Source organism: Piliocolobus tephrosceles, chromosome 3 (assembly GCF_002776525.5).
Source record: "Piliocolobus tephrosceles isolate RC106 chromosome 3, ASM277652v3, whole genome shotgun sequence".
Classification (NCBI taxonomy): Eukaryota; Metazoa; Chordata; class Mammalia; order Primates; family Cercopithecidae; genus Piliocolobus; species Piliocolobus tephrosceles.
In genome coordinates, this window is record NC_045436.1 from 3106737 (window position 1) to 3131657 (window position 24921).

The following is a 24921-nucleotide window of genomic DNA, read 5'->3' on the forward strand; positions in this document are numbered from 1 at the left end:
AGATACGTTGGGCATTGGCTCCTCCCCTATCCTTTCGCCCCCTCCTCTCAGAACCTTATAAGCTTCAGAGTACGGTCAAGACCAGAGGAGCACTGGGAAAGAATTTGAAAACAAAAATACGGCTCTGATTTTCAACACAAAGACCACGAAGAGCATAAGTCGTGAAAAAAATTGTCACATCCAGAAGTTGGCGGGCCACAAAGTACAAGTCGTCCAGGCCAGTCTGCAGGGACTGTTCATGCTTCCGCCCAGCAAAAATCTGGCAGGCGACACGTCGCGACGAATTTCAGCTGCAGAAGAGGAAGAGCATCACCTGCAGTCCGCGGCGTGGGAAACGCCGCCGGAGGGGCTCCGCGAGCCGGGGAGGTGCGCGCAGCGGGGCTCCGGGCGGCTCAGGCGCTGAGTGCGAGGAACGCCCGCGCTCGCCGGCGCCTGGGAGACGCTGCCGAAGGAGGAGGGCAGGCGTTTCACCCGCGCCACAGCTGCAGCGGGCCGGAGAGACCGCAGAGACCGGGACCCCACGCAGCCTCCGCGCCCGCTGCTGCGACTGCCGGGGTGGCGCGCCCAGCCGGAGAATCCCGTCCGCGCCCGGGGCGGGGGGCGAGGCGGGGCGCTGACGTCACCTCCCCTCCCCCACCGCCTCCAAGAGGGAGGGAGCGGGGAAAGAGGCAGCGAGTCGCCGCAGCCGCCGGCCGCAACTCCTCAACTCGGCGGCTGGCTGCCCGGGCACGTCCTGACAAACTTGGTTGCTCCCGGGCCTTCGCTCCGGCCCCGCGCACTCTCTTTTCGCCCCCGTTTGGTGCTTAAGTTTGCCCTGGTCGGAAGCCTCCGGAGATGCGGCCGCCTGGGTCCCGGCGGCACGGACGATGGCAGTCTGGTTAGGGACATGTTGAAGATCCCGGGGAGGCAAACTTGGTACTTCAAACCCGGCTCCTAACACATATCCACATCGCGTGGGGATCACGAGCTGCCGGGGACTTTAGAGCTCAGGGCCGAGGACTCGGCTAGACTGGTGAGTTCTTTGTTCAAATCGTGCATGCCTTTTGGCATTTAAGTTTAAACATAAATGAAATGACGTGGGGTGTGTGGCTCTCAGCGAGTGCGGGGAAGCGTGTGCGCCCTACGGGCTCTCGGCTCCAGGAGCTGCGCATCCCTCTGGCTTTGTGCGTCTCGGATGAAAGATTCGCATGCGTAGCTTTGGGAATTCATAAAATACATATAAAGCACTGTTCAAAAGAACTTGAGAGGCGATGGTTTGTGCATTATTTTGAATGTAACTTATTATAGCAATGGTGCCTAGGGAGGGCGCATCGGGGCTGCGAGATTTGCAGGGGCGCAGCGCCCTCTAGTCCGGGCACCTGGCGAGGCGCGCTCATTGCCGGGTTCTGCGCGGAGGCGAACCTGGACCTCCCCGGCGCTCGGCGACGTGGGCGCTTGCTCACCCCAGTCTTCACTGCCCACCCACCCGGGCCCATTCTTTATATGACTTACAAAAATCAACTTGGGTGGACTGGATGGAGAGGCCGTGCTGGAGGAAAGCGTTTTGTTTCTGGAACAGTCTCCCCAATCCCCTCCCTAATTTCCACGAGCCTTTGGGAACAGGGTTAGGGAGGGTCGATTATTTAAAGGACAAATGTGGAACTTGAACCACATTTCTCTCTCTCATATGAAAATAATTCGATTTGTGATAACTAATAGGCATGTCCATTTCGTTCTGCTGGCGCTTAAGGATCAGTAGAATCGTGGCTGAGTCTTAAGTCTGAAATCTTCATCCCTGGGTCTCGGCGGCTCCTGTGGCGACGAAGTGCAACTTCTTCCAGGCAGAGATTTCGCAGGGAGCCTGGAAAATCGGATTCCCAAACATGTAAAACATCTAGTAAGCCCTAGGAAGCGTTATTATTTATTAATTAATGGTCATCTTCTCCAGGAATTCTTTTGTGCCATTTAAAACAAATCCCGTGATTTTATGTCAGGGAATGGTGTCTTTGTACTTTTTACTGTTCTTCTTTTCCCCTTTTAGCACTACTCCGGCTCCCTCGCTCCCAGGAAGCGGCTGGAGTTCCGGTGTGGTTGGGTTTTGCTGAGAGTTACAATTCGGCAAGCGGCACAAGCCGGTTGGGCTTGGAGATCAGGTCACCCACTTTCGAGGTGTTCCATGTATGAAATTGACCTGTAAGCACTTGGAGCAATTATGGTCGTGGCAAACACGTCTTTGGATGATGGTGTTTGCATTTGCTGGATGCGCGAATCTGTGTATTCTAACTGGTGGGCAGGGAATATAGGGCTACGAATCGGCACACTCATCTTGCAGGCTTTATTTTTCCTTCCCAGCCATAACCTGCTAGACACCTTTATTATTTTTTTTTTTCCGGTCACCTCTAAGATGGCTCATAAGGTGACTGCGTTAACTTTGAAGCAAGGAAATTCTTTCACACTTGACTGCCCAGCTGTTCCCCTCTCCGCCAAGCTCCCTCCACCGGTCCCAGGGAAATCGGATCTCTTTGTCTTCCCAGTGTTAAAATGCCTGAATCCCACAAACTTTCCGAGGTCAAGTCCGCCCTCCAGTCCGGGCTGCGTCCCAGCGCCTCCGGCTCTCCGGGCTTCGGCCGAGTCCGCCCTGCGCCGAGCCTGCGGCTGGAGCTCTGCCCGCGCCGGGGGTGGGCTCCGCGCCCGGGACGCTCAGGCTGGGCGCCCGGCGCGGGGAGTTCTCGGAGCGGGCGTCTGGGCGCTGGGGCTTCCCCTCTGCCTAGGAACTTGCAGTTGTCGGCCTGGGGTCCCGCTCGGGGGCCGACTCCCGGGCTAGGAAGCCCGCGGGACGCCGCGGTGCCTTTTGTCCCGCAGGCCTGGGCGTCCGGGGTGTCAGCGGGGGAGGCCAGGCGCCGGCGGCGGGGAGGGCCTGGGGTCTAACTCGGCTCCAAAAGGTCGCGGGGAAGCGTTTCCATTTTCTGGGGACTCAGTGTGGATTGGAGGAGGAAGTGGATTCCGACCTAGCTGCATTCCTTTGGAGACCTGGAGGAGGACTTCAGCCCACCAAACCGTGGCGGACTCGGAGCCGCGCCATTCAAATGCAGATTCAGGGACTTCCAGAAGGCTATGGAAAAGCTAAAGGGATGCCTCCAGGAAGCTTTCTCATTAGGCCCCAGCGTTTTTTTTTTTTTTTTTTTTTTTTTTTGAGCAGCTAACGTTTCCCTTTCTAGGCAGGGAGTATTCTCCAATTCCTTGCACAGCGCCTGTGGTTGGCCGTAACTAACCTCGGCATCACAGGCCTCGCCCTGCCCCTCGGAGCCGCGCTGGACCACGCTGGGCGCCTTCTTGTCTCCCAGCACGGAGCTGGCGTGCGCAGGGACTGGGGCTCTTCGGGCCCGGGCGGGGCGGCGTGGCCGGACCCGCGGGCCCCGAGCCGGCCGCCGGGGAAAGTCGGCTCGAGTTTCCGCGCCCGAGAAACGAGCGCCGGCGCCGGCGGGCGTGGCCGCGGCGGAGGGATCTCCTGCACTCGGAGAGCGTGAGGCGCCGGCGCCGGCGCCGAGCTGGGCGGCCGGGCGCGAGCGCGGGGAGCCGGAGCGGGAGCGGGTCGCCGGCAGGTACCATGCGGCCGCGCGAGCTCGGCGAGGCCCCCGGCAGGCCCGCTCCCCACTCGGGGGCGCGCTGAGACGGCAGGTGAGCTCCCCCAGAGTGCAGGCGCCACTTCGGTCCAACTTTGCGGTAAGTTCGCTGGGGCGCGGGGGCCAGGGCGTGTAGCGCGCTGCGGTGCGGGCTCTGTGGGTGCCCGCCCGGTCCCCGGCTCGGGCAACGGAGCTGCCGAAAACCGATGAGTGCGCGACCTTGCAGAGGGTGGAGTGAGTCGGTCCTTCCCCCTTGGGAAGTTCAGTACTGGCTAGTGGGGTGCCGGCGGTGGAGTGGGAGGAGGCGACCGCGCGGGGCCGGCCCGGAGCCATTGCTGGGGTCCGCTCCTTGCTGGCTCGCCGCCTTCCCTCCGGGAGCTCGCCGCGTTGCGCCGGCCTCGCGGTCTCCTGGGGCATCCCGCCGTCTGCGAAAGACCCTCTCGCTGAGAGGTGCACGCGGGAGGCCCGCGCGGGGCTGCCGGTCCCTGGGTCCCTGGGTCCCTGAGTCCCTGGGTGTTTGCGCCCTGCAGGAGCGCTGCTTGGAGGTGTAGATGCAACCGGTGGACTGCGGAGTGAAGGGGTGCGAGGCTGCATTTCGGGGCTGAACATCTGCACAATGTGCGGTTTGTCTGTGTTTTCTGTCTTCTCTGGAGGAGGAACTTTTAAGATCTTTTTAAAAGAAAGAGGTTTTGGTCCTTCATTGCTTAAAAAAAAAAAAAAAAACCTCGGTGCTTTCTTTTACAGAGCCAACTTTCTGCTGTGTGTTAGATTTTTTTGTTCCCGCTGATGTGAATTGCAAGGCTTTGGAAACAAGGACGCAATTGTATGAGTTAGGAAAGTAAACTCATAAATATTTTCTATGCAGTTAAGTTTTTTTTTTTTTTTTTCGTGTGTCTGAACTGTGGTTTCATTAAGTGGCTTTTGTTAAGCAATTCCCGGGTGCCTGATAGAGGCGATTTTTTTAAGTGGATATTTAGTATGAGAAAAGGCTGAAAAGAAAATGACCTTCAGCTATTCACTTCTTTTTCAAAAGCAGATTCTTAATGCCTCTTATATTCAGATACAGGTTTCGATAGTTTAATTTGTGTGTGAGAACTATGTAATAGTGATGTTTTTCACACTATTCTTAATGAATTTGGTTATGCTGTCAAACACATACAGTTGTTACAGGGACGTTTGAAAAGGTGTTTCTCCAGTTAATAGTTAATTGTGGTATTTGTCTTTGTCTTTTTGTCTTAGGAAGACAGCTCTGATTCCACAATTAGAATTATTCCTTCGTATTTAAGATGTAAAAATACTTAAAACACTATGTAATTTTTTAAAACAACAATTGGTATAAGCCTTGAGTTATGCTAACCATGGCATTTAACAAGCGTAAGGTAAGGTTTGATTTGAATGAAGTTTGCATTTGTATACCCATTTTTTGAAAAATGAACACCTTAAATGAGCCAAATTCTTTGGCACTCTGAAAAGAAGTGAGGTTGTTAGAGGACTTTATAAAATCGTTTTGGGCCACCTATATATTCATTTGTCTCTTAATTAGTCACTAGAAGTATCCCCGTTGGGTTCTTATCATGCTAGTACATCATTTAAATCCATGGTCCGGACAGGTGCCCAAAGAAAAATGTTTAAAAATTATGGCCAGGCACCGTGGCTCACTCCTGTAATCCCAGCACTTTGGGAGGTCAAGGCGGGAGGATCACCGGAGGTCGGGGGTTCGAGACCAGCCTGACCAACATGGAGAAACACCCGTCTCTACTAAAAATACAAAATTAGCCCGGTGTGATGGTGCATGCCTGTAATCCCAGCTACTCAGGAGGCTGAGGCAGGAGAATCTCTTGAACCGGGGAGGCGGAGGTTGCAGTGAGCGGAGATCTCACCATTGCAGTTCAGCCTGGGCAAAAATAAATAAATAAATAATAAATAAATAAATAAATAAATAAATAAATAAATAAAAAGAAAAATCTTATGTACAAACTAATTCTGTTTTCATTCCCCTGATCATCCTCTACCTTTCCATTGCCTTTAGACTTTGCTTTGAGGCCCCTTTGAAGCAGTCATTTCTTTGAATGCTAGAGGTGGATAGGATCTTAGAGATTTACGTTTTAACGCTTTACCCACTTGCTTTCCACCCAAGTTTGGCTGATTTTACGTAGAATCAATAAGTCAAATCAAATTAGTACATTATTACTGCAGTAAATTCTGTCTCAGTGGCATAATTTGTAGCCTAAAGGACCTGATTTAATAGCAGGGAGCCATAAGGCTAGATGTGCTGTTTAATCTTTATGAGTGGGGATTTGCAGTAGATAATTGTTCTTTTGACCAGATTATATAGAAGTTGAAGCCAACCTCTGTCTTTTGGTCTCACTTAATTGTTCAGTTTGCAAGGGCTCATTTATCCTTAGACACTGGAGAAGAGTTTTTGAAATGAGTGATACATGTTAATTAAGATTAGGAAGTTGCCACTTTCTCTTATATCTGAGGGGAACTACTTTTCATTTCAAAAATATATTCTGATGAGGACTCCACATATTTCACTTTTTTAAGTTTTTAAAGTCATCTTTCTTTTACTGTAGGTCCCAGATTTAAATACGTTGCCTGAATTCTTGCTTAATTCCAAGGGTTCATTATGTATGTGAAGATAAGTCTATAAAGTAAAAATAATAAAGTCTTCTATATACTGCTTAGGAAAATTAGTCATGATTTAATCTGTATCCTTCATAGAATATTAAAGATAGAGCTTCGTGATAATCTGCAAAACAGACACTGATCTGACATTTCGTGATAATCTGCAAAACAGACACTGATCTGACATTATCTATAGCCAATTTCGGGGCAGTGTAAGGTGGGTGGTGACCTCTTTCTGAGCTACTGGAAATGAGTCCTCTACAGAACAGCCATCTGCAGTGTTGTTACCGGCCTCGTGGTTGTGCCTGGATTTTCTGTTAATTTGAGAAGGATAGATGTTTTATTTTCCTATGTTATCCCTCTCTAGATCCCCTCCCCAACACAGTCCTGCCTCCCATTTCTCACTCTTAATGCTTCATTCATCTGTCCATTTACCAATCCAACAATAGTGGACCTCCTCTGTGTCAAATACTGAGCCAGACACAACATCTAGTGAACAAATCATGTTTCCTGCCCTCAAGCAGCTTGTAGTCTGATAAGGGAGAGGACAAGTACACAGTCTCTTATAGACCAGTGTGATAAGAGGTCCATTCAGGTCAAGGTGGTCCATAGCAGCACCTCATTGAACTGGGGGATCTGGGGCAGGTGGATTTAGAATAATGTGAGTTCTGAGGGAAGTGTGATTCAGAGGGGAACAATTCAAGCAGAGGAAATGATGTATGCAAAGCAAGTTATAGAAAACATAGTGTGGCTTGTGGCGTGATGAGTGGAGAGAAATTCTGAAGACCTCATCATACCATGTTATGTTAGGAAAAGGATTGGCTTCTTTTTTTTGTCTAGGTAGAACAGATAATCTTGACTATGACTTAAATAATCTTATTAAAAAAGGGATTATTATTTTTATGAGGCAGAGGTTAAGGAGAGAGAAAAAGAAGGAAATGTTGAAGAGAAAGGTGAAAATAAATAAGCTGTATGTGAGAAGTAGAGGGCGGGAAAAAAAGAAAAGATTGATGTTTGCATTACTTTCAGAAGGGAAGAGGTCAAGATGTCACATTAGTTTAGAGCCTTCACCACTAGGTGGTGTTATTGGCTCAAGACAGCTTGGTTACTGGTCTGGGAAGTATCCCTTTTTGTTTTGAAATAAGTAGTGTTGGGAAATTAGGAAATTAGGTAGATGTCAGATTATCAAAGGTCTTTAATGCAAGGTTAAAAAGAATATACTTAGCAGGCTAAGGGGAAATACTGAATATTTTCAAACTAAAGAATAATGTCACAAAGAAATTTGAATAGGTTCACTGAGATTGGGGGCAGAAAGCAGGAATACCAAAAGACTGTAGGAATACTCTGCATGAACAAAATACTCATTCGAACTAGGTGGCAGCAGCAGAAATGCAAAGGGAACCATTTTGAGAAATCGAGAAAGAAATGTCAAATCTGGATAACTTTTAAGAAATGAAGGTTTGAGAGCCAGGAGGCTGTAAAGATTTTAGTCCATCCTTCAATTTCTTGAATAAATGGAGTCGAAAGGATTAAGCAAGTTCCTTGAATTCACCCAGTGGATTAGTGACAAAGCTGGGGCTAGGTTCCACATTTGATGTTCTCCCAATCCCTTCCTTTTTGTTTGGTTTGTTGGTTTGCAAACTTGGTTAATTTGGTAAGTGGCGAGACTGGAACATACACTGGAAGAGCTGTTATTTTGCAATGGCGAATGGGTGAAAAGTCTGTATAGTTGTCCCTTGGTCTCTAAGGGAGATTTGGGATTTTATACCCAAATTTGAGGATGCTCAAGTCCCTTATATAAAATGGGGTACTATTTGTATTTTTACTGTTTTTTTGTTTATTTTAAAGACTTTCTCAATCTGAGGTTGATTGGATCCATGGATGCAGAACTCCGCTATAGTGAAGGCCAATCGTATAACTTAGGTTTGATGGTATTTCAGGAGGAGTGTTACAAGGCGTTTGAGAGAGATTAGAGCTGAGATTTTAGATTTGGTGCACTGACGCTTCATGATTGGAGGCAGAGTGGATGAGATATTTAAGGGTGGTAATACATGCATGTGGAGGAAGAGTTGGAAGACAAGTTTGTAATGCTAGCATTTTAGGTGAGTCAATGTAGAGTGTAAAAGAATATGGAAGAGAATCAGGAGAATGTTGTCATTCGTTTTTCATACCTATGGATTGCCTCTTTGTTTTGGGGGACTCTGTGACTGTATGAAGGATCAGGAGTGTTGGGGAGGGGAGTGAGTAGTGTCAAAGGTGTCATGAAATCAAGGAGGATGAGCACTGAGAAAGGTCATTGGTTTGACATTAGCCTGTGATGCTGGAACAACTGTTCTGCCAGGGTGGACCTGCAGGATCTCGGTGGAGCAGTGTTTAGCACTGAGGGAGTTCTAAGGAAGCCAGGGCAGTGCTGGGCAACTCCTTCTTTTGCGATCTTCGCCAGTATAAAAAAAGAGAAGAATAAGAGTGTTTGTTTGAAAGAAGTGAAGGTTTGAATGAAGTTTATTTATTTTATTTTTTTTGAGATGGAGTCTCCGTCACCCAGGCTGGAGTGCAATGGCGCAATCTCAGCTCACTGCAACCTCCGCCTCCTGGGTTCAAGCGATTCTCCTGCTTCAGCCTCCTGAGTAGCTGGGACTACAGGTGCATGCCACCACACCCGGCTAATTTTTGTATTTTTAGTAGAGATGGGGTTTCACCAGGTTGGTCAGGATGGTCTTGATCTCTTGACCTCATGATCTGCCCACCTCAGCCTCCCCAAGTACTGGGATTACAGGCGTGAGCCACTGTGCCTGGCCAAGTTTATTTTTTAAGTAGGGGAAGAACCTGTGTGTGTGTATGGATTCTGCACAATGTGTCAGGAGTGGGAGGAGCTGTAAAAGAGGCAGGATTTTGTGGCATCAGAGTATCTGGTGCATGGTCGTGCATGCCTGTAGTCCTAGCTACTCAGGAGGCTGAGGCACGAGAATCACTTGAACCTAGAAGACGGAGGTTGCAGTGAGCCAAGATTGCTCCAATCTTGTGACAATCTAGGTGACAGATTGTGCTCCAATCTAGGTGACAGAACAAGACTCAAAACAAAACAAAACAAACTCATTTACAATTCGTAATCTCTTGACAACTTCATGTGTTTGCGGACCAGGCAGAGTGTCTCACGACTGTAATCCCAGCATTTTGGGAGGTCCAGGCAGGTGGATAAGTTGAGCTCAGGACTTCGAGACCAGCCTGGGCAATATGGTGAAACCCCATCTCTACAAAAATACAAAAAATTAGCTGGGCATGGTGGTACGCCCAGGTACCCGGGAGGCTGAGGTGGGAGGATCACTTGAGCATGGGAGGTTGGTGCTGCAATGAGCTATGGATGGTGCCACTGCTCTCCAGCCGGGGAGACAGAGCAAAGACTTGTCTCAGGGGGAAAAAAAAGATGCTTGCAATTTAGAGATCTCTTAAAAATACTTTAAAAATGTGACACTGAACTGAACTCAAAAGTTCCAAATTTTAATCATGAGTTAAATTCTACTGACGCTTTCACTATGTTGATAGAAAATGAGAGTGGAGAAGAGCACAGTGAGGGAGAACACAAAGTTCTCAACTTAAAAAGTTTAATAATGTTTTCCTGTTCCATGAAGGGCTGGAATGACTACTTGTGTTTTTAGGAATTGTGGCCTCTCAGTAGTAAACGTGCAGCGTTGAGCAGAATTGATGCACTCTGTGGTGCCGCGTCCCACCTAATGTCCTCTCTCTGTGGCGGGTGAAACCCTTCGAGGACTTGAGCTTGAGGTCGTCTAAACACTTGCATATTTGCAGTTCTGTTTTCAGCACAGGGGCTGTGTGTTGTTTTGTGAAGAATGTGCAGTCACAGTAATGGATTGAAGCATTTTACATGAAGGTCTCCCTAATGAAGAAATATGAAGATACTAATATCTGGTTTTTACTGGAAAAGTTATTTTTCTCCCGTATGTATAGATTTTCAGAGATCTATGCTAAAGATATTTAAGCTTTGGACTGGGAGCCCTTCTCCCTCAAGGCTGAACTAAGTAAACACTCTCTGTTTTTGCTTTGGAAAATGCATTTTAGAAATCCCAAATTACAGTGAGTTTAAGTAGTGTGATCACCTTCTAAATATCAAAGTATAGCCCTTGGCTCAGATGGTCTTTGGAGTGTAATTTCCATAAGCAAGGAGTCTAGGTGATAAGGTCCTTTTTAGATGAAATGGTGTTTGAGTCTTTTTTCTGTTTGTTTTGCGTAAGAGCCACCCACAGCCATTGTTTTGATCAGGGTGGCTTTTATAGTGAAACCTGCCTTCGTGGTTCTCGGTTACATTATTGCAGGGTTAAGAATATCTCCCAAAAAGTGTATTTTTTCATTTAATAATTTATTCTAATCACAGTAGCATTCTGTTAGTCAAGTTTGCGGAGTACATTCAGGGCTTTCAAAGGTCTCAGTTACGAATGTGGTCCACAAGTCTGTCTCAGCTGTATTGTGTCCCATGAGAATTGGTGAGTAGGATGTGGAAGGTAATTGGGTGTTTGGTAATCCAGTTGGGGATGAGTGGGTAGTGGCGGGGGCTGTGGTGGGACTGAGTACCTGAGACACCATGGGGAGAGAACAGCCATAGCAATCTGATGTGCTGGGCATGGTCCATGTGTCTTGGGGGATGGAAGAGTGCCAGAGCCTTCTGGCAGGGTGGATGAGGGGGGGAAACAGCCTGGCGCATTTGTGAGTGTTTTTTTTTTGAGATGGAGTCTTGCTCTGTCACCCAGGCTGGATTGCAATGATGTGATCTCAGCTCACTGCAACCTCCGCCTCCCGTGTTCAAGCAATTCTCCTGCCTCTGCCTCCCAAGTAGCTGGGACCATAGGCACACACCACTGCACCCAGCTAAATTTTGTATTTTTAGTAGAGACAGGGTTTCACCATGTTGGCCAGGATGGTCTCGATCTCTTGACCTTGTGATCTGCCCACCTTAGCCTCCCAAAGTGCTGGGATCACAGGCGTGAGCCCCCTGCTGGATTAGTGAGTATTTATGGGTTGTCTCCAAGTTGTAATGTTAGGCTTCAGCTGCACAAAAATCTTGATTTACTCACGGTTTCTTATCACACCACTGTGTTGTGGTTCCCGTTGCTCCCTCAGTGGCCGCCATCTCCTCTTGGGCCTCCCACTTGGGCCCTTCAAATCTTGGGGCTCTGCTCTTGGATTTTTTTTTCTTCCGCCTGCGCTCTCCCTTGGTGATGCCATTCTGTTCTGTGGTTTTAAATACCATCTTTCGTATTCTGACAACTCTCAAATTTCTGTCTGCAGACTGGAGTCTCCCACTTATCTGCTGCCCACTCACAGTCTTTTTATTTTTTATTTTTGAGACGGAGTCTTGCTCTGTGGCCCAGGCTGGAGTGCAGTGGCGCCATCTCGGCTCACTGCAAGCTCTGCCTACCGGGTTCCTGCCATTCTCCTGCCTCAGCCTCCCGAGTAGCTGAGACTACAGGTGTCCGCCACCACGCCCGGCTAATTTTTTGCGTTTTTCGTAGAGATGGGGTTTCACTGTGTTAGCCAGGATGGTCTCGATCTCCTGACCTCGTGATCTGCCTGCCTGGGCCTCCTAAAGTGCTGGGATTGTAGGCGTGAGCCACCGTGCCCAGCCCACTCACATTCTTTACTTGGATAGCCAGTGGCTGTTCCCATCTTACCCTGTCCAAAACTGACCCCCCAATCTGCTCCCCAAGGATTCTGCTCCTTCTGTCTCCCTCTTGGTTCCTGGCCCACTTGTTCTCTACGCTCAGCACTTTGGCATCCTCTGTGGTACTGCTGACTCCTCCTTTGCCTTCCTCTCTCCATTCCAGTGCATCAGGAAACCCTGAAATAGATTCAGAGTGTGCCCCCTACCCCCGTTGTGCCCTAACCCACAGGCCCTCTGCCTGTGTTGTTGCCGCAGCCTCCGACTGCTCTGGTCGCCCTCCAGCTTCTGCTGGCTGCCTCACAGGCTTTTCCGTTTTACTTAGACCATGGCACTCCTCTGTTCAGAATCATCTGGGGGGCTTCTCATTTGATTTATCCTGAACTCTAAAGTCCTGAAAATCGTCCTTTATCCATGAGTCCATACTGATCTTTGTTTATCGAGACGGAGTCTCGCTCTGTCGCCCAGGCTGGAGTGCAGTGGCGCGATCTCGGCTCACTGCAAGCTCCGCCTCCCGGGTTCACGCCATTCTCCTGCCTCAGCCTCCGGAGTAGCTGGGACTACAGGCGCCCACCACCACGCCCGGCTAATTTTTTGTATTTTTAGTAGAGACGGGGTTTCATTGTGTTAGCCAGGATGGTCTTGATCTCCTGACCTCGTGATCTGCCTGTCTTGGCCTCCTGAAGTGCTGGGATTACAGGCGTGAGTCACTGCGCTCGGCCAATACTTACTGATCTTAAGAAAAAAAACAAAGATTCAGGCTGGGTGCAGTGGCTCACACCTGTAATCCTAGCAGTTCGGGAGTCTGAGTTGGGCAAATCGCTTGAGCCTGGGTATTTGAGACCAGCCTGGGCAACATGGTGAAACCCCGTCTCTACAAAAAATACCATGCTTGGTGGTAGTCCCTGAGTATCTAAAATTCTGTCAGTCTGAATCTACAGACACACCTATATAGTCCCAGCTGCTCAGGAAACTGAGACTGGGGCCCAACAAGCTTAAGGCTTCAGTGAGCCGAGATCGTGCCACTGTGCCCCAGCCTGGGTGAGAGAGCCAGACCCTGAAAAAGAAAGAACAATTGAATCAATAAATAGGGGAAGATAGACAAATCAGTTTCATAGAAGAGTTCTAAATAGTTTGGGTAGCAAAACTCGCCACCTCTTAAGCGTGGGCTGCATGTGGTGACTTCCCTCCAAATCATACAGTACAGGAAGGGGTGAAAGTCACCTGACTGAAGCACCTGGCGGACACTACCTCAGTCACGTGGTCGGGGGCAGCGCCCACATTGACACATCGGGTTGATTTTACCCCTTGCTACGGTGTGATGGAAATGACACTCTGCCTTTGTGGCTTTCCTCCCCAAAACCTAACCCCAGTCTAATCACGAGCAAAACATCAGATTCCAGTTGAGGGACATCCTACAAAATACCTGACTAGTACTTCTCGAAACTGTCCAGATCATTAAAAGCAAGGAAAATCTGAGAAACGTACATTCCAGAGGAGCCTTAGGAGACATGACGGCTAAATGTAAGGTGGAGTCTTGGAAGGGATTCTGGGATGGAGAGAAGGTCTTGGGTGAAATCTGAGCAAATCTGAGTGAAGTATGGACTGCAGTTAATGACGACATATCGGTACTGGTTCATGAGTTGTATGTAGTATAATGTACTCTTGCAAGATGTCAACGGTAGGGGAAGCTCTCTTTGCAACTTTTCTGTAAATCTGAAAGCATTCTAAAATAAGGGTTATTTTTTTTTTTTTTAAATAAGCCCTCTTTCATGATAGGTTCTCTCCCAGGATGTGCCCCGGCCTTACTGCTGTCCCTCAATCACTGTGCCCCAGCCATGTGGTCCCCTTTTTGCTTCCCTCATCTAATGCTTCTCTGCTGGTGTGACTTTCTGCCCTAGAGGATGTTTGGCGATGTCTTGAGATAGAGATATTTTTAGTCATCACAGCTGGGTGATGAGGCAGATGCCACAGGCTTCTAACTGGTGGGGACCGGGAATAATATTGAACACTCTGCTTTGCTCCAAAGAATCTAAGAGTTGCCTAGCACGTCACTAGCGTAAGCCCTGGCCCTTTGGATTTAGGGTTCCCTCTTTTCCTTCAGGTTCCGGACCGTGGTCTTTCTTTGCCCTGCTTTAGTTTTCTCCTTAGCACTTACTTACGGGCATCGGATATACTCTGTTTACTTGTCTGTCTGTCTGTCTCTTGCCAGGAAATGTGTCTTCCGTCAGGACTTGTTGGAAATTTGGTTCACGTTTGAATCCCCAGAATCTAGAACTCACCTGAGGTCTAGTATGCGCTCATTAAACATGTGTAAAAGGAATTAAATAATTAACGGAAGGGGTGAATGGATGATAAAGATAACACATACTCGTCTAAAAAGTCCATGGGAGAGACAGATGCCACTGTAATCACTTCCTCAGCTGCCTGTTTCTCTGCCGGTTCTCTAGAAGTTACCACTCTGAACAGCCGCTTGTCTGCCTAGACTTTTTTCTGTCCATTTTAAACTGTATCCGTGGGTACATTTTATCTGCACCCCCTTCTCCTCTTTCTTAAACAAACACACATAGGATCAGCTTAGTTTTTCCAGTTAATATAGCTAGACATATGTCAACATACAGAGTGCTATCCTACCTTTTTAATGGCTGCACGATAACTTTGTATGTAGAATTAAGCAAAACTACTTCAAGTACTTGCAATAGAATCCTGGTATAATACTTTGTTGTACAGTGGATGATGGTAAAAATATCCTAAAATATAATGTGTCTCCTGAAACAAAAGACACTGCTTGCTAAACATCATCCAAGTGTTTTTGGTATTTTTTTTTGTTTTTGAAACAGAGTTTAGCTCTGTTGCCCAGCCTGGAGTGCAATGGTGCGGTCTTGGCTCACTGCAGCCTCTGCCTCCTGGGTTCAAGTGATTCTGCTGCCTCGGCCTCTGAAGTAGCTGAGATTACAGGCATGCACCACCACATCCTGTTAATGTTTGTATTTTTAGTAGAGACAGGGTTTCACCATGTTGGCCAGGCTGATCTTGAACTTCCTGAGCTCAGGGGATCTGCCTGCCTTGGCCTCCCAAAGTGCTGGGATTACAGGTGTGAGCCACCACGCCCAGCCTCATTATATGTATTTTTATTTCTAGTTTGTAAATCCCTTGGGATTGGCATCTTTGTCTTATTCTTTAACACCATGCAAGGTTCTGTCTAATAAGGTCCTCCGTACCTCTAGGTTGAATTGAACTTTTCATTTGTTTTGATAAAATTACAAGATTATTTTATAATATTCAGATTTCCCTGAGTATTAGAACTGTTGACTAAATGGAGATACTTAAAGAGAGAGTTTTGGGAGAAAATTGTTTTCTTATTTTGTTTAAATGATAATTGTTCTCCTGGAAGCCAAAAATCTGTCTCATTTCTGACTTTATCTGGAGAGGAGAAGGCATCATAGCGAAAGAACAAGTTAGGGTGGCCAACTTGAACGTGATTGAATATCAATTAAGCTTTAATTGCTTTAAGCACATCAGGTCTTTTCTTCCCCCTAAGGCAAGGACTTACGGGGCAGAGTTGGCAGTAGCTAAGTTAAGATACTATAAATTAATGTTGTTGTACCAATTTCAACTGGGCTGTCAAACCCACCCTTCAGTTTGCTATTCATTTACCTCTGGTGGCATTCACATTTTGTGAATATTAATTTGAGAGTAACTTTGCAGGATCACAGTGCTGTCCTCTACCAGCCGTGCTGGGGCGTTTAGCGAAGCTGCATTGATTTACAAGATGAATTTGTTGGCAAAGGGGAACGGTTGATCTGAAAATAACTGTGCTGCTTCCCTGGCCAGACCTCAGCCCAGTGGACTTCGCCCACCTTCCCATTTGCCGTTTGTTAAAGGCAACGTTTTCTTCATTTCTTCAGTTTCCCTCTTTCCTCCCCCAGTCACCCAGGGACTCTCCTGCAGGGTCTGCCACCGTGTATTAATACATGGATTTGACCCTTTATGTGTGTTAGCTTAGAAGATTTAGCTTTTGTGTGTGTGTGTCGTCTTCTCATGGAGGGGCCTGGGGAGCAGGTTGTTCGGTGCCCTGAAGGCAGGAGGCATTCCGTGAACAACTGGTTGTTGACAGCAGTGGTGATAAAACATTGATATAGTTGGTAAGATTTGCTTCACTAACTTAGAGAGGAAAAGCGCTGCTTGACATCAAACTGCTGAATTCTGGTTTTTCTTTTGTAAATTGCCTTTCTTTGGGTCTTATGTTGGTGTTAAGTATCAGACTTGATGATATAATTGTTTTAATACCTTTAAGTAGTTATATAGAGCTGAATGAGACCGTAAACCCTACATTATGTAGGGAGTGAACTTAACCATTCTTATACAGAAATAACATAATTTCAGGATAAATTTTGAAAGGAGATTACAAGCTGTTGTTACGGGGCGCCATGTAAAAGCACTGCTGGTTTTTGTTTTTTTCTGAATTAGTTGTCAGAAGCTTTGCATTCTCACAATACTGTAGGGGCATTAAGTTTGCCAGCTTTTGATCATTTAATTCGTTGTATACAAGTAAATGTAAACAATGTTCATTACTTTTTAATGGTTGCTTATATTTGTCTTAACCATTTAAATATAAAAATGTAACTTGATTGTTACAGTTAGTAGTCTTTCATTTGATACTCATGAAGATTTTTGAGTTGCTTAATATGAAAGATAGGACCTTGTCATTCAAAAATGAAAAGGAAGTTTTTGTTAAGTTTAGTAATTCTAGATATGTTACAAGAATGTTGATACTTATATTGGAAAACATGAAAAAAACTCAAACCGTTGCATTTATTTATATTCCATGTGTATGGAAAATAGTTGTTTAAATGAGAGGTTTAAAACAATTACACACTTTCGCTTGTTTTATTCCCCACGGTGACGATTCTGATTTCTTCTGTTTCAGATTCCTGAGACTTAAGCAATGGGGAGACATTCGGCCTTGCTTCTGCTTCTGCTCCTCCTCCTCCAATATTTTGGAGACAGTGATGGCAGCCAAAGACTTGAACAGACTCCTCTACAGTTTACACATCTCCAGTACAACGTCACCGTGCATGAGAACTCTGCAGCTAAGACTTACGTGGGGCATCCTGTCAAGATGGGTATTTACATTACACATCCATCGTGGGAAGTAAGGTACAAAATTGTCTCCGGAGACAGTGAAAACCTGTTCAAAGCTGAAGAGTACATTCTTGGAGACTTTTGCTTTCTACGAATAAGGACCAAAGGAGGAAATACAGCTATTCTTAATAGAGAAGTGAAAGACCACTACACACTGATAGTGAAAGCAGTTGAAAAAAATACTAACATGGAGGCGCGAACAAAGGTCAGGGTGCAGGTGCTGGATACAAATGACTTGAGACCATTATTCTCACCCACCTCATACAGCGTTTCTTTAGCTGAAAACACAGCCATAAGGACCAGTATTGCAAGAGTCAGCGCCACAGACGCAGACATAGGAACCAATGGGGAATTTTACTACAGCTTTAAAGATCGAACAGATATGTTTGCTATTCACCCAACCAGTGGTGTGATAGTGTTAACTGGTAGACTTGATTACCTAGAGACCAAGCTGTATGAGATGGAAATCCTCGCTGTGGACCGTGGAATGAAATTGTATGGGAGCAGTGGCATCAGCAGCATGGCCAGGCTGACAGTGCACATCGAACAGGCCAACGAATGTGCTCCTATGATAACAGCAGTGACGTTGTCACCGTCAGAGCTGGACAGGGACCCAACATACGCCATCGTGACAGTGGATGACTGTGATCAGGGGGCCAATGGTGAAATAGCGTCCTTAAGCATCGTGGCAGGCGACCTTCTCCAGCAGTTCAGAACCGTGAGGTCCTTTCCAGGGAGTAAGGAGTACAAAGTCAAAGCCATCAGTGGCGTTGATTGGGACAGTCATCCTTTCGGCTACAATCTCACACTACAGGCTAAAGATAAAGGAACTCCGCCCCAGTTCTCTTCTGTTAGAGTAATCCACGTGACTTCTCCACAGTTCAAAGCCGGGCCAGTCAAGTTTGAAAAGGATGTTTACAGAGCAGAAATAAGTGAATTTGCTCCTCCTAACACTCCTGTGGTCATGGTAAAGGCCATTCCTGGTTATTCCCATTTGAGGTATGTTTTTAAAAGTACACCCGGAAAAGCTAAATTCAGTTTAAATCACAACACTGGTCTCATTTCTATTTTAGAACCAGTTAAAAAACAGCAGGCAGCCCATTTTGAACTCGAAGTAACAACAAGTGACAGAAAAGCCTCCACCAAGGTCTTGGTGAAAGTCTTAGGTGCAAATAGCCATCCGCCTGAATTCACCCAGACAGCATACAAAGCTGCTTTTGATGAGAATGTGCCCATCGGTACTACTGTCATGAACCCGAGCGCCGTAGACCCTGATGAGGGTGAGAACGGATACGTGACATACAGCATCACAAATTTAAATCATGTGCCGTTTGTGATTGACCATTTCACTGGTGCTGTGAGTACGTCAGAAAACCTGGACTACGAACTGATGCCTCGGGTTTATACTCTGAGGATTCGTGCATCAGACTGGGGCTTGCCGTACCGCCGGGAGGCCGAAGTCCTTGCTACAATTACTCTCAATAACTTGAATGACAACACACCTTTGTTTGAGAAAATAAATTGTGAAGGGACAATTCCCCGAGAACTAGGCGTGGGAGAGCAAATAACTACTGTTTCTGCTATTGATGCAGATGAACTTCAGCTGGTGCAGTATCAGATTGAAGCTGGAAATGAACTGGATTTGTTTAGTTTAAACCCCAACTCTGGGGTATTGTCATTGAGGCAATCGCTGATGGATGGCTTAGGTGCAAAGGTGTCTTTTCACAGTCTGAGAATCACAGCTACAGATGGAGAAAATTTTGCCACACCGTTGTATATCAACATCACAGTGGCTGCCAGTCGCAAGCTGGTAAACTTGCACTGTGAAGAGACTGGTGTTGCCAAAATGCTGGCAGAGAAACTCCTGCAGGCAAATAAATTACACAACCAGGGAGACGTGGAGGATATTTTCTTTGATTCTCACTCTGTCAATGCTCACATACCACAGTTTAGAAGCACTCTTCCGACTGGTATTCAAGTAAAGGAAAACCAGCCTGTGGGTTCCAGTGTAATTTTCATGAATTCCACTGACCTTGACACTGGCTTCAATGGAAAACTGGTCTATGCTATTTCTGGAGGAAATGAGGATAGCTGCTTCATGATTGACATGGAAACAGGAATGCTGAAAATTTTCTCTCTTCTTGACCGTGAAACAACGGACAAGTACACCCTGAATATTACCGTCTATGACCTTGGGATACCCCAGAAGGCTGCGTGGCGTCTTCTAGACGTTGTGGTTGTCGATGCCAATGATAATCCACCTGAATTTTTACAGGAGAGCTATTTTGTGGAAGTGAGTGAAGACAAGGAGGTACATAGTGAAATCGTCCAGGTTGAAGCCACAGATCAAGACCTAGGGCCCAATGGACACGTGACGTACTCAATTCTTACAGACACAGATAGGTTTTCAATTGACAGCGCGACTGGTGTTGTTAAAATCACGCACCCTCTGGATCGAGAACTGCAGCATGAGCACTACTTAAAGATTGAAGCCAGGGACCACGCCAGAGAAGAGCCCCAGCTGTTCTCCACGGTAGTTTTGAAAGTGTCACTAGAAGATGTTAATGACAACCCCCCTAAATTTATTCCACCTAATTATCGTGTGAAAGTCCGAGAGGATCTTCCAGAAGGAACCGTCATCATGTGGTTAGAAGCCCACGATCCTGATTTAGGTCCGTCTGGTCAGGTGAGATACAGCCTTATGGACCACGGAGAAGGAAACTTTGATGTGGATAAACTCAGTGGAGCAGTTAGAATCGTCCAGCAGTTGGATTTTGAGAAGAAGCAAGTGTATAATCTCACTGTGAGGGCCAAAGACAGGGGGAAGCCAGTTTCTCTGTCTTCTACTTGCTACGTTGAAGTTGAGGTGGTTGATGTGAATGAGAACTTGCACCCACCGGTGTTTTCCAGCTTTGTGGAAAAGGGGGCGGTGAAGGAAGACGCGCCTGTTGGTTCATTGGTAATGACAGTGTCGGCTCACGATGAGGACACTGGAAGAGATGGGGAGATCCGATACTCCATTAGAGATGGTTCTGGCATTGGTGTTTTCAAAATAGGTGAAGAGACAGGTAAATATGTTTTCATTGCTCTCATTTGATACCCTCTTCCCTGTTATTTTTTTCTTTAACCATCTGCCCTGTGACAGCTTCTTCACAATTCCCGGTTGCTCTTTGGGCTTGGTGTAGATGTGCATGTGAATATTTTTTTGGCCCGGCTGCTGTACGTAGGTGTGTTTATTCGTCGTAAGCCATGAAGATGGAAACAAAAGGGCCTGAATGATTTAAGTGGCGTAAAGTGAGTAAAAGACCAGGGGTACGTTGAAATTGTTACCACTGTTACTGATCTCCAACTTTGTACTCTATTGTCAAAAGCATCATTATGGTTTTGTTCTAACTTTGAGAAGCCTTTCCAACTTTTTTCAGTCAGTGTATTTGCAGGCTCATACTTAGAAAAACTGTTACTGTCATCTGGCCTGCCATTGAGAGGTTGTTGCGTACCTGCAGAGTTACCCAGTGCATGCAGAGATTACATGCCGAAGCTTCTCTAATATGGTCTTCTCTTAGTACCTCGTCTAGATTTTGGTTGAGAGGCAGAGGCAGGATAGTGGCGTGTTGAACTGAAAAGACCTGGCTTGGAATCCTGGCTCTTCTAGTTGATCAATGGTGATCTTGGACAAGCAAATTACTTCTTAGAACTAACTTTTTCCTCTCCTATATGGGGACACTTAGAATTACTAGAAGGTTTAAGTGAGGGTAGAGTGAAATAACTCGGGAAAACTCCTGGTATGTGGTAGGTTTATTCATGGTAGCAGTGCTTTGTTGTCATTCTGAAACCAGGACCTCCAAGCAGTTCAAGCTAGGATGTGCCTGTGCTGCACTTTGTACATACCTCGGTCTTAGTGCACAGATATTGTAGTTCTGTGTCAATATGTCCTGATGGAGTGTGAGCCTTTCAGGTCAGGCTTTTAGCCCCTGCATCGTCTATCTTTAGCACCTAGCAAAAAGCGCCTGGCACAGAAAAGCTGTTCAATCAGTGTTAAAAGACTATGTGAGTAAATGAATGGATGTGTTGGCTTTTCATGTCCTGCCCTCTGAGAATGATAGTGGAAATAGAAAAGGGGTGATCAAAGCACTCAGCAGCAGTAGGTGGGGGGCTCAATTCGTTTACTCATCTCATCCATGTGTACTTTGTAAATCTGTGCATTTTAAAAGGGACCTTTTAAAAATTACCTTTAAACTTTACATATTCAGTAATACCACACACAAAAAAAACCAAAAAAGTCTTCAATCAACACCCACCCTGGGATCCATGCCCACATATAATAGGTGTGTAGCACATGAAAAATGTAACTACTGTTTAGAAATACATTATTTTGGGCTGGGTGCGATCGATGGCTCACGCCTGTAATCGCAGCACTTTGGGAAGCGCAGGTGGGAGGACTGCTTGAGGCCAGGAGTTCAAGACCAGCCTGGGTAACAGCAAAACCTCATTTCTACCAAAAGAAAAAAAAGCTGGGCTGGTGGTACACCTGTAGTCCCAGCTACTTGGGAGGCTAAGGTGGGAGGATGACTTGAGTCCAGGAGGTCGAGGCTGGAGTGAACTGTGATTGTGCCACTGCACTTCAGCCTGGGCATCAGAGCCAGACTCTGTCTCAAAAAAAGAGTAAAAAAAACCACGTTATTTTGGAAGTTGTAATATATTTTTGTGCTTCTGTTAATGCAAGGAATTCTTTTTCTGTCGGTTATATGCCACTAGCACATGGCCTATGTATTAAGTCTACAGACTATATATCAGTATCTAAAATACCTGTAATTAGTTTATTTCAAGAGAAAATAGCATAATCAACAGCATTTGATAATCCTCTGAAGAGTAAAATATCTTTTTTATCATTTTATCTGTCAAATATAAGTTAGAATTTTAAGATACAGTTTCAACGTAGGAAAATACCCCAAATTTAATAACTGATGCTGAATCAAACTGTTTTTGCAAAATGTTTGAAGAACAGTTATTTCTACTTTTTTTTTCTTCTCCAAAGTAGGTTTCAAAAGCCTATAAAGAACTGTTAAAAGTTAAAGTTGAGACAGAAAATGGAACCAAAACCTTAATTTAAATTCTCTTCATGATTTTAGATGAACACTGGCTTTTGGGTATTTTCTTTCAAATGAGGAGTATTTTTATTGTTGCTTTTTAAGGAATCATTTGGAAACTAGTGTTTTTCACCTATACATTTAAGACAGTGGGATATTTTTACTACCAAGAAAAAAAAAAACAGGGAAACAGCCAAACGAGGTGGTGTCCCAAAATAGATTTATGGCATTTTCCAGAAAGGGTAGTGCCAGACTTTTCCAGTAGTAATTTAGTGGGAGGGTGGGGAGGTGTTGGGATTATGGCAGTGGGGTTGGTAAGTATATAAGAAACTGTTACACATTTGTGTAAATACTGAGATTTAAAGGCGAGAGAGAAGATGGAAATTTGTAGGTAATTTATTCTGTGGTCCTTGCTTTACAGAGAAAATAAGTAACGTACAGTAGACTTATGTTTATATGCTTTTGGAAATGAATAAAAGTGATAGAATAATATTTACACATTGGACCTTGTATTCATTACAAGATATATTTTTTGGCAGAAGAATTATCAGCCCAAGTTATTTCATCAGAGATTCCTGGCAGGACCATTGGTATCACAGTGTAGAAACTCCTTTAGGAAAAATCAGTATATTTTGTTGGCTAAAATTAGGCGTGCTAATTATTCACTTGGGGTGTGTCTTAACTAATTTCTAGGGCACGATGGAAGTGTGGAAAGATGCACGTCAGGTGAAGAAATGGAGGGGCGGTTGAGAAACAACTGTGGGGGCCGCCGGAGACTGCACTACAGCTCAGTGTGCATGGGCATGCGCCCGGCCCAGGCCAGGCTGGTGCTGGCTGGAACCTCACACCCTGCCCATTGCCCATTTCTGCCAGGGTCTTACTTTGCCTAATTGGTGCACTTAATATTGCGCTAATTAATGTGAGCCTGTGCAGGAGTGCTGTGGCTCTGGGAACCAACAACCTGTCCACGTAACTGTTCGCTTCTTGCCTTTGTCTTAACTTAAAGCTATAGCGTTGGTTGAGAATTATAACCAAATTTTTGTCATGTTTTACCTATTTCAACCTAGTCAAATATGTGTGTCATTTATATACTTCTCACAGAACAGAGAACTATCCAGCAAGCTGAATGAAGTTCTATTTTAAGATCTTTTCTTCTCTTTAAATCTGCTTAAACTGGAAACCTCTTCTGAAAAGTAGTTTTCTGTTTTTGTAGAAGTAGAAATTCTATGGACTACCTAAAAATCTGTTACCAAATGGGCAGTCCTGTTAGCTCTGTGTTTTGTACATGTTTTGCAAATGGCTTTGCAGCGAGAGAAGGCGTCATGGCAGAGTGGGGATGGCGGGCGTAGACTCCCGCAGGTCTTGCGGTATCATGTGCCCTTCCTGGAGAGGCCTCTGGATGTTGGTGAACTGTTCTGACAGCTCCATGCCACGTGACTGCCCTTCCATGTGAGGTTTGGAAGGGGAGAGTGCCATGTGAAAAATTATTTGGGGCCGGGCGCGGTGGCTCAAGCCTGTAATCCCAGCACTTTGGGAGGCTGAGACGGGTGGATCATGAGGTCAGGAGATCGAGACCATCCTGGTCTACATGGTGAAACCCCGTCTCTACTAAAAAATACAAAAAACTAGCCGGGCGAGATGGCGGGCCTCTGTAGTGCCAGCTACTCGGGAGGCTGAGGCAGGAGAATGGCGGGAACCTGGGAGGCGGACCTTGCAGTGAGCCGAGATCCGGCCACTGCACTCCAGCCTGGGCGATAGAGCGAGACTCTGTCTCAAAAAAAAAAAAAAAATTTGGCAAGTTGGTCTTGTTAGAGAGCCAGTCTCCAGAGCTCTAATTAAGACTCTCCTCCTCAGATTGCTGTCCGTAAGGCCTGCAGTGAGGATTATAGAGTAGATTTAACGAAGATGTTGAGTGGAGTAAAGATCTGGGAAGCCTGTGTCATCTCACATTCAGGGACCGGTTTGCCCGGCGTGCTTCTCAGCATCCAACCTCCTCTTCTACTGCAGATCTGTTCTCTGTTGCTTTGTTGTAAGCTTCAACAGGTTTTCCTGTAATTTAAGCAGAACAGAATCTGGGGCATCGCCTCCTGTGGGTGTGTGGAATAAATTCGGCTTCGTGTTCTTAGCTGATGGGTACTTACCAAGTTAATTATTACTTGAGCACCAGTAACATGCTGCAGCTTTTTGTTAATTTTTAAAACTAAGGTAATGTCTAGAAAAATGCCTGGCCAGAAGATTTTGTAGAAATTGCAAATAGAAGTTGGTGTTGACGCAGTGTTGAGTTGAGGTCTGTGCCCTGATGTGTGTGTTGCGCACAGGATGCCCTGGAATGTATTTGACCTTCAGTCTAGAGTAGTTTGGTTCTGTTTTTGGCTGTTAGTGTACAAAGCAGCCTTCTGACTCTACTTATTTGGGGAGACCATGTTTTTCATTAAGATAAGAGCAGATTTCTAAACATATGACTGCTGTGTTACTTTTAGCATCCCAGTCCTGGTTTCAGGATTGAAATTTACATTTTGATGAAAAGACTGGGAATGAGTTAATATGGAAGTGTAGCCGTTGTCACAGGATAAGTCAGCATTCATGAAATACGGGAGGGGAAACGAGGACATTTTTCTTAAGAGAAAATGACTGCATACACACGATGGAGGGTGTTGGAGCACTATCCCTGTGTCACCCGTGTGGAGGTCAGTGCCTGGCCTCGTCTCTGTGTCACCTGTGTGGAGGTCGGCTCCTGGCCCCGTCTCTGTGTCACCTGTTTGGAGGTTGGCTCCTGGCCTCGTCTCTG

The 24921-nt window shown here is 46.1% G+C and overlaps 1 protein-coding gene across 2 annotated transcripts in view; it reads left to right on the forward strand.

Moving 5' to 3' along the window:
- Positions 1–670: 670 nt before the first annotated feature.
- The window catches only part of FAT1 (FAT atypical cadherin 1), a 141608-nt gene continuing 117357 nt past the window's right edge, over positions 671–24921 (forward strand). Inside the window, exons 1-2 of one of the 2 annotated variants that reach the window (XM_026456055.1) lie at positions 671–1012; positions 16832–20114. In XM_026456055.1, coding sequence (XP_026311840.1) covers positions 16850–20114 — 3265 coding nt within the window. In that variant the 5' untranslated portion in view covers positions 671–1012; positions 16832–16849. Of the gene's footprint in view, positions 1013–3498; positions 3703–16831; positions 20115–24921 lie in introns of those variants that run through there. The other variant, XM_026456054.2, reaches the window with a different exon arrangement.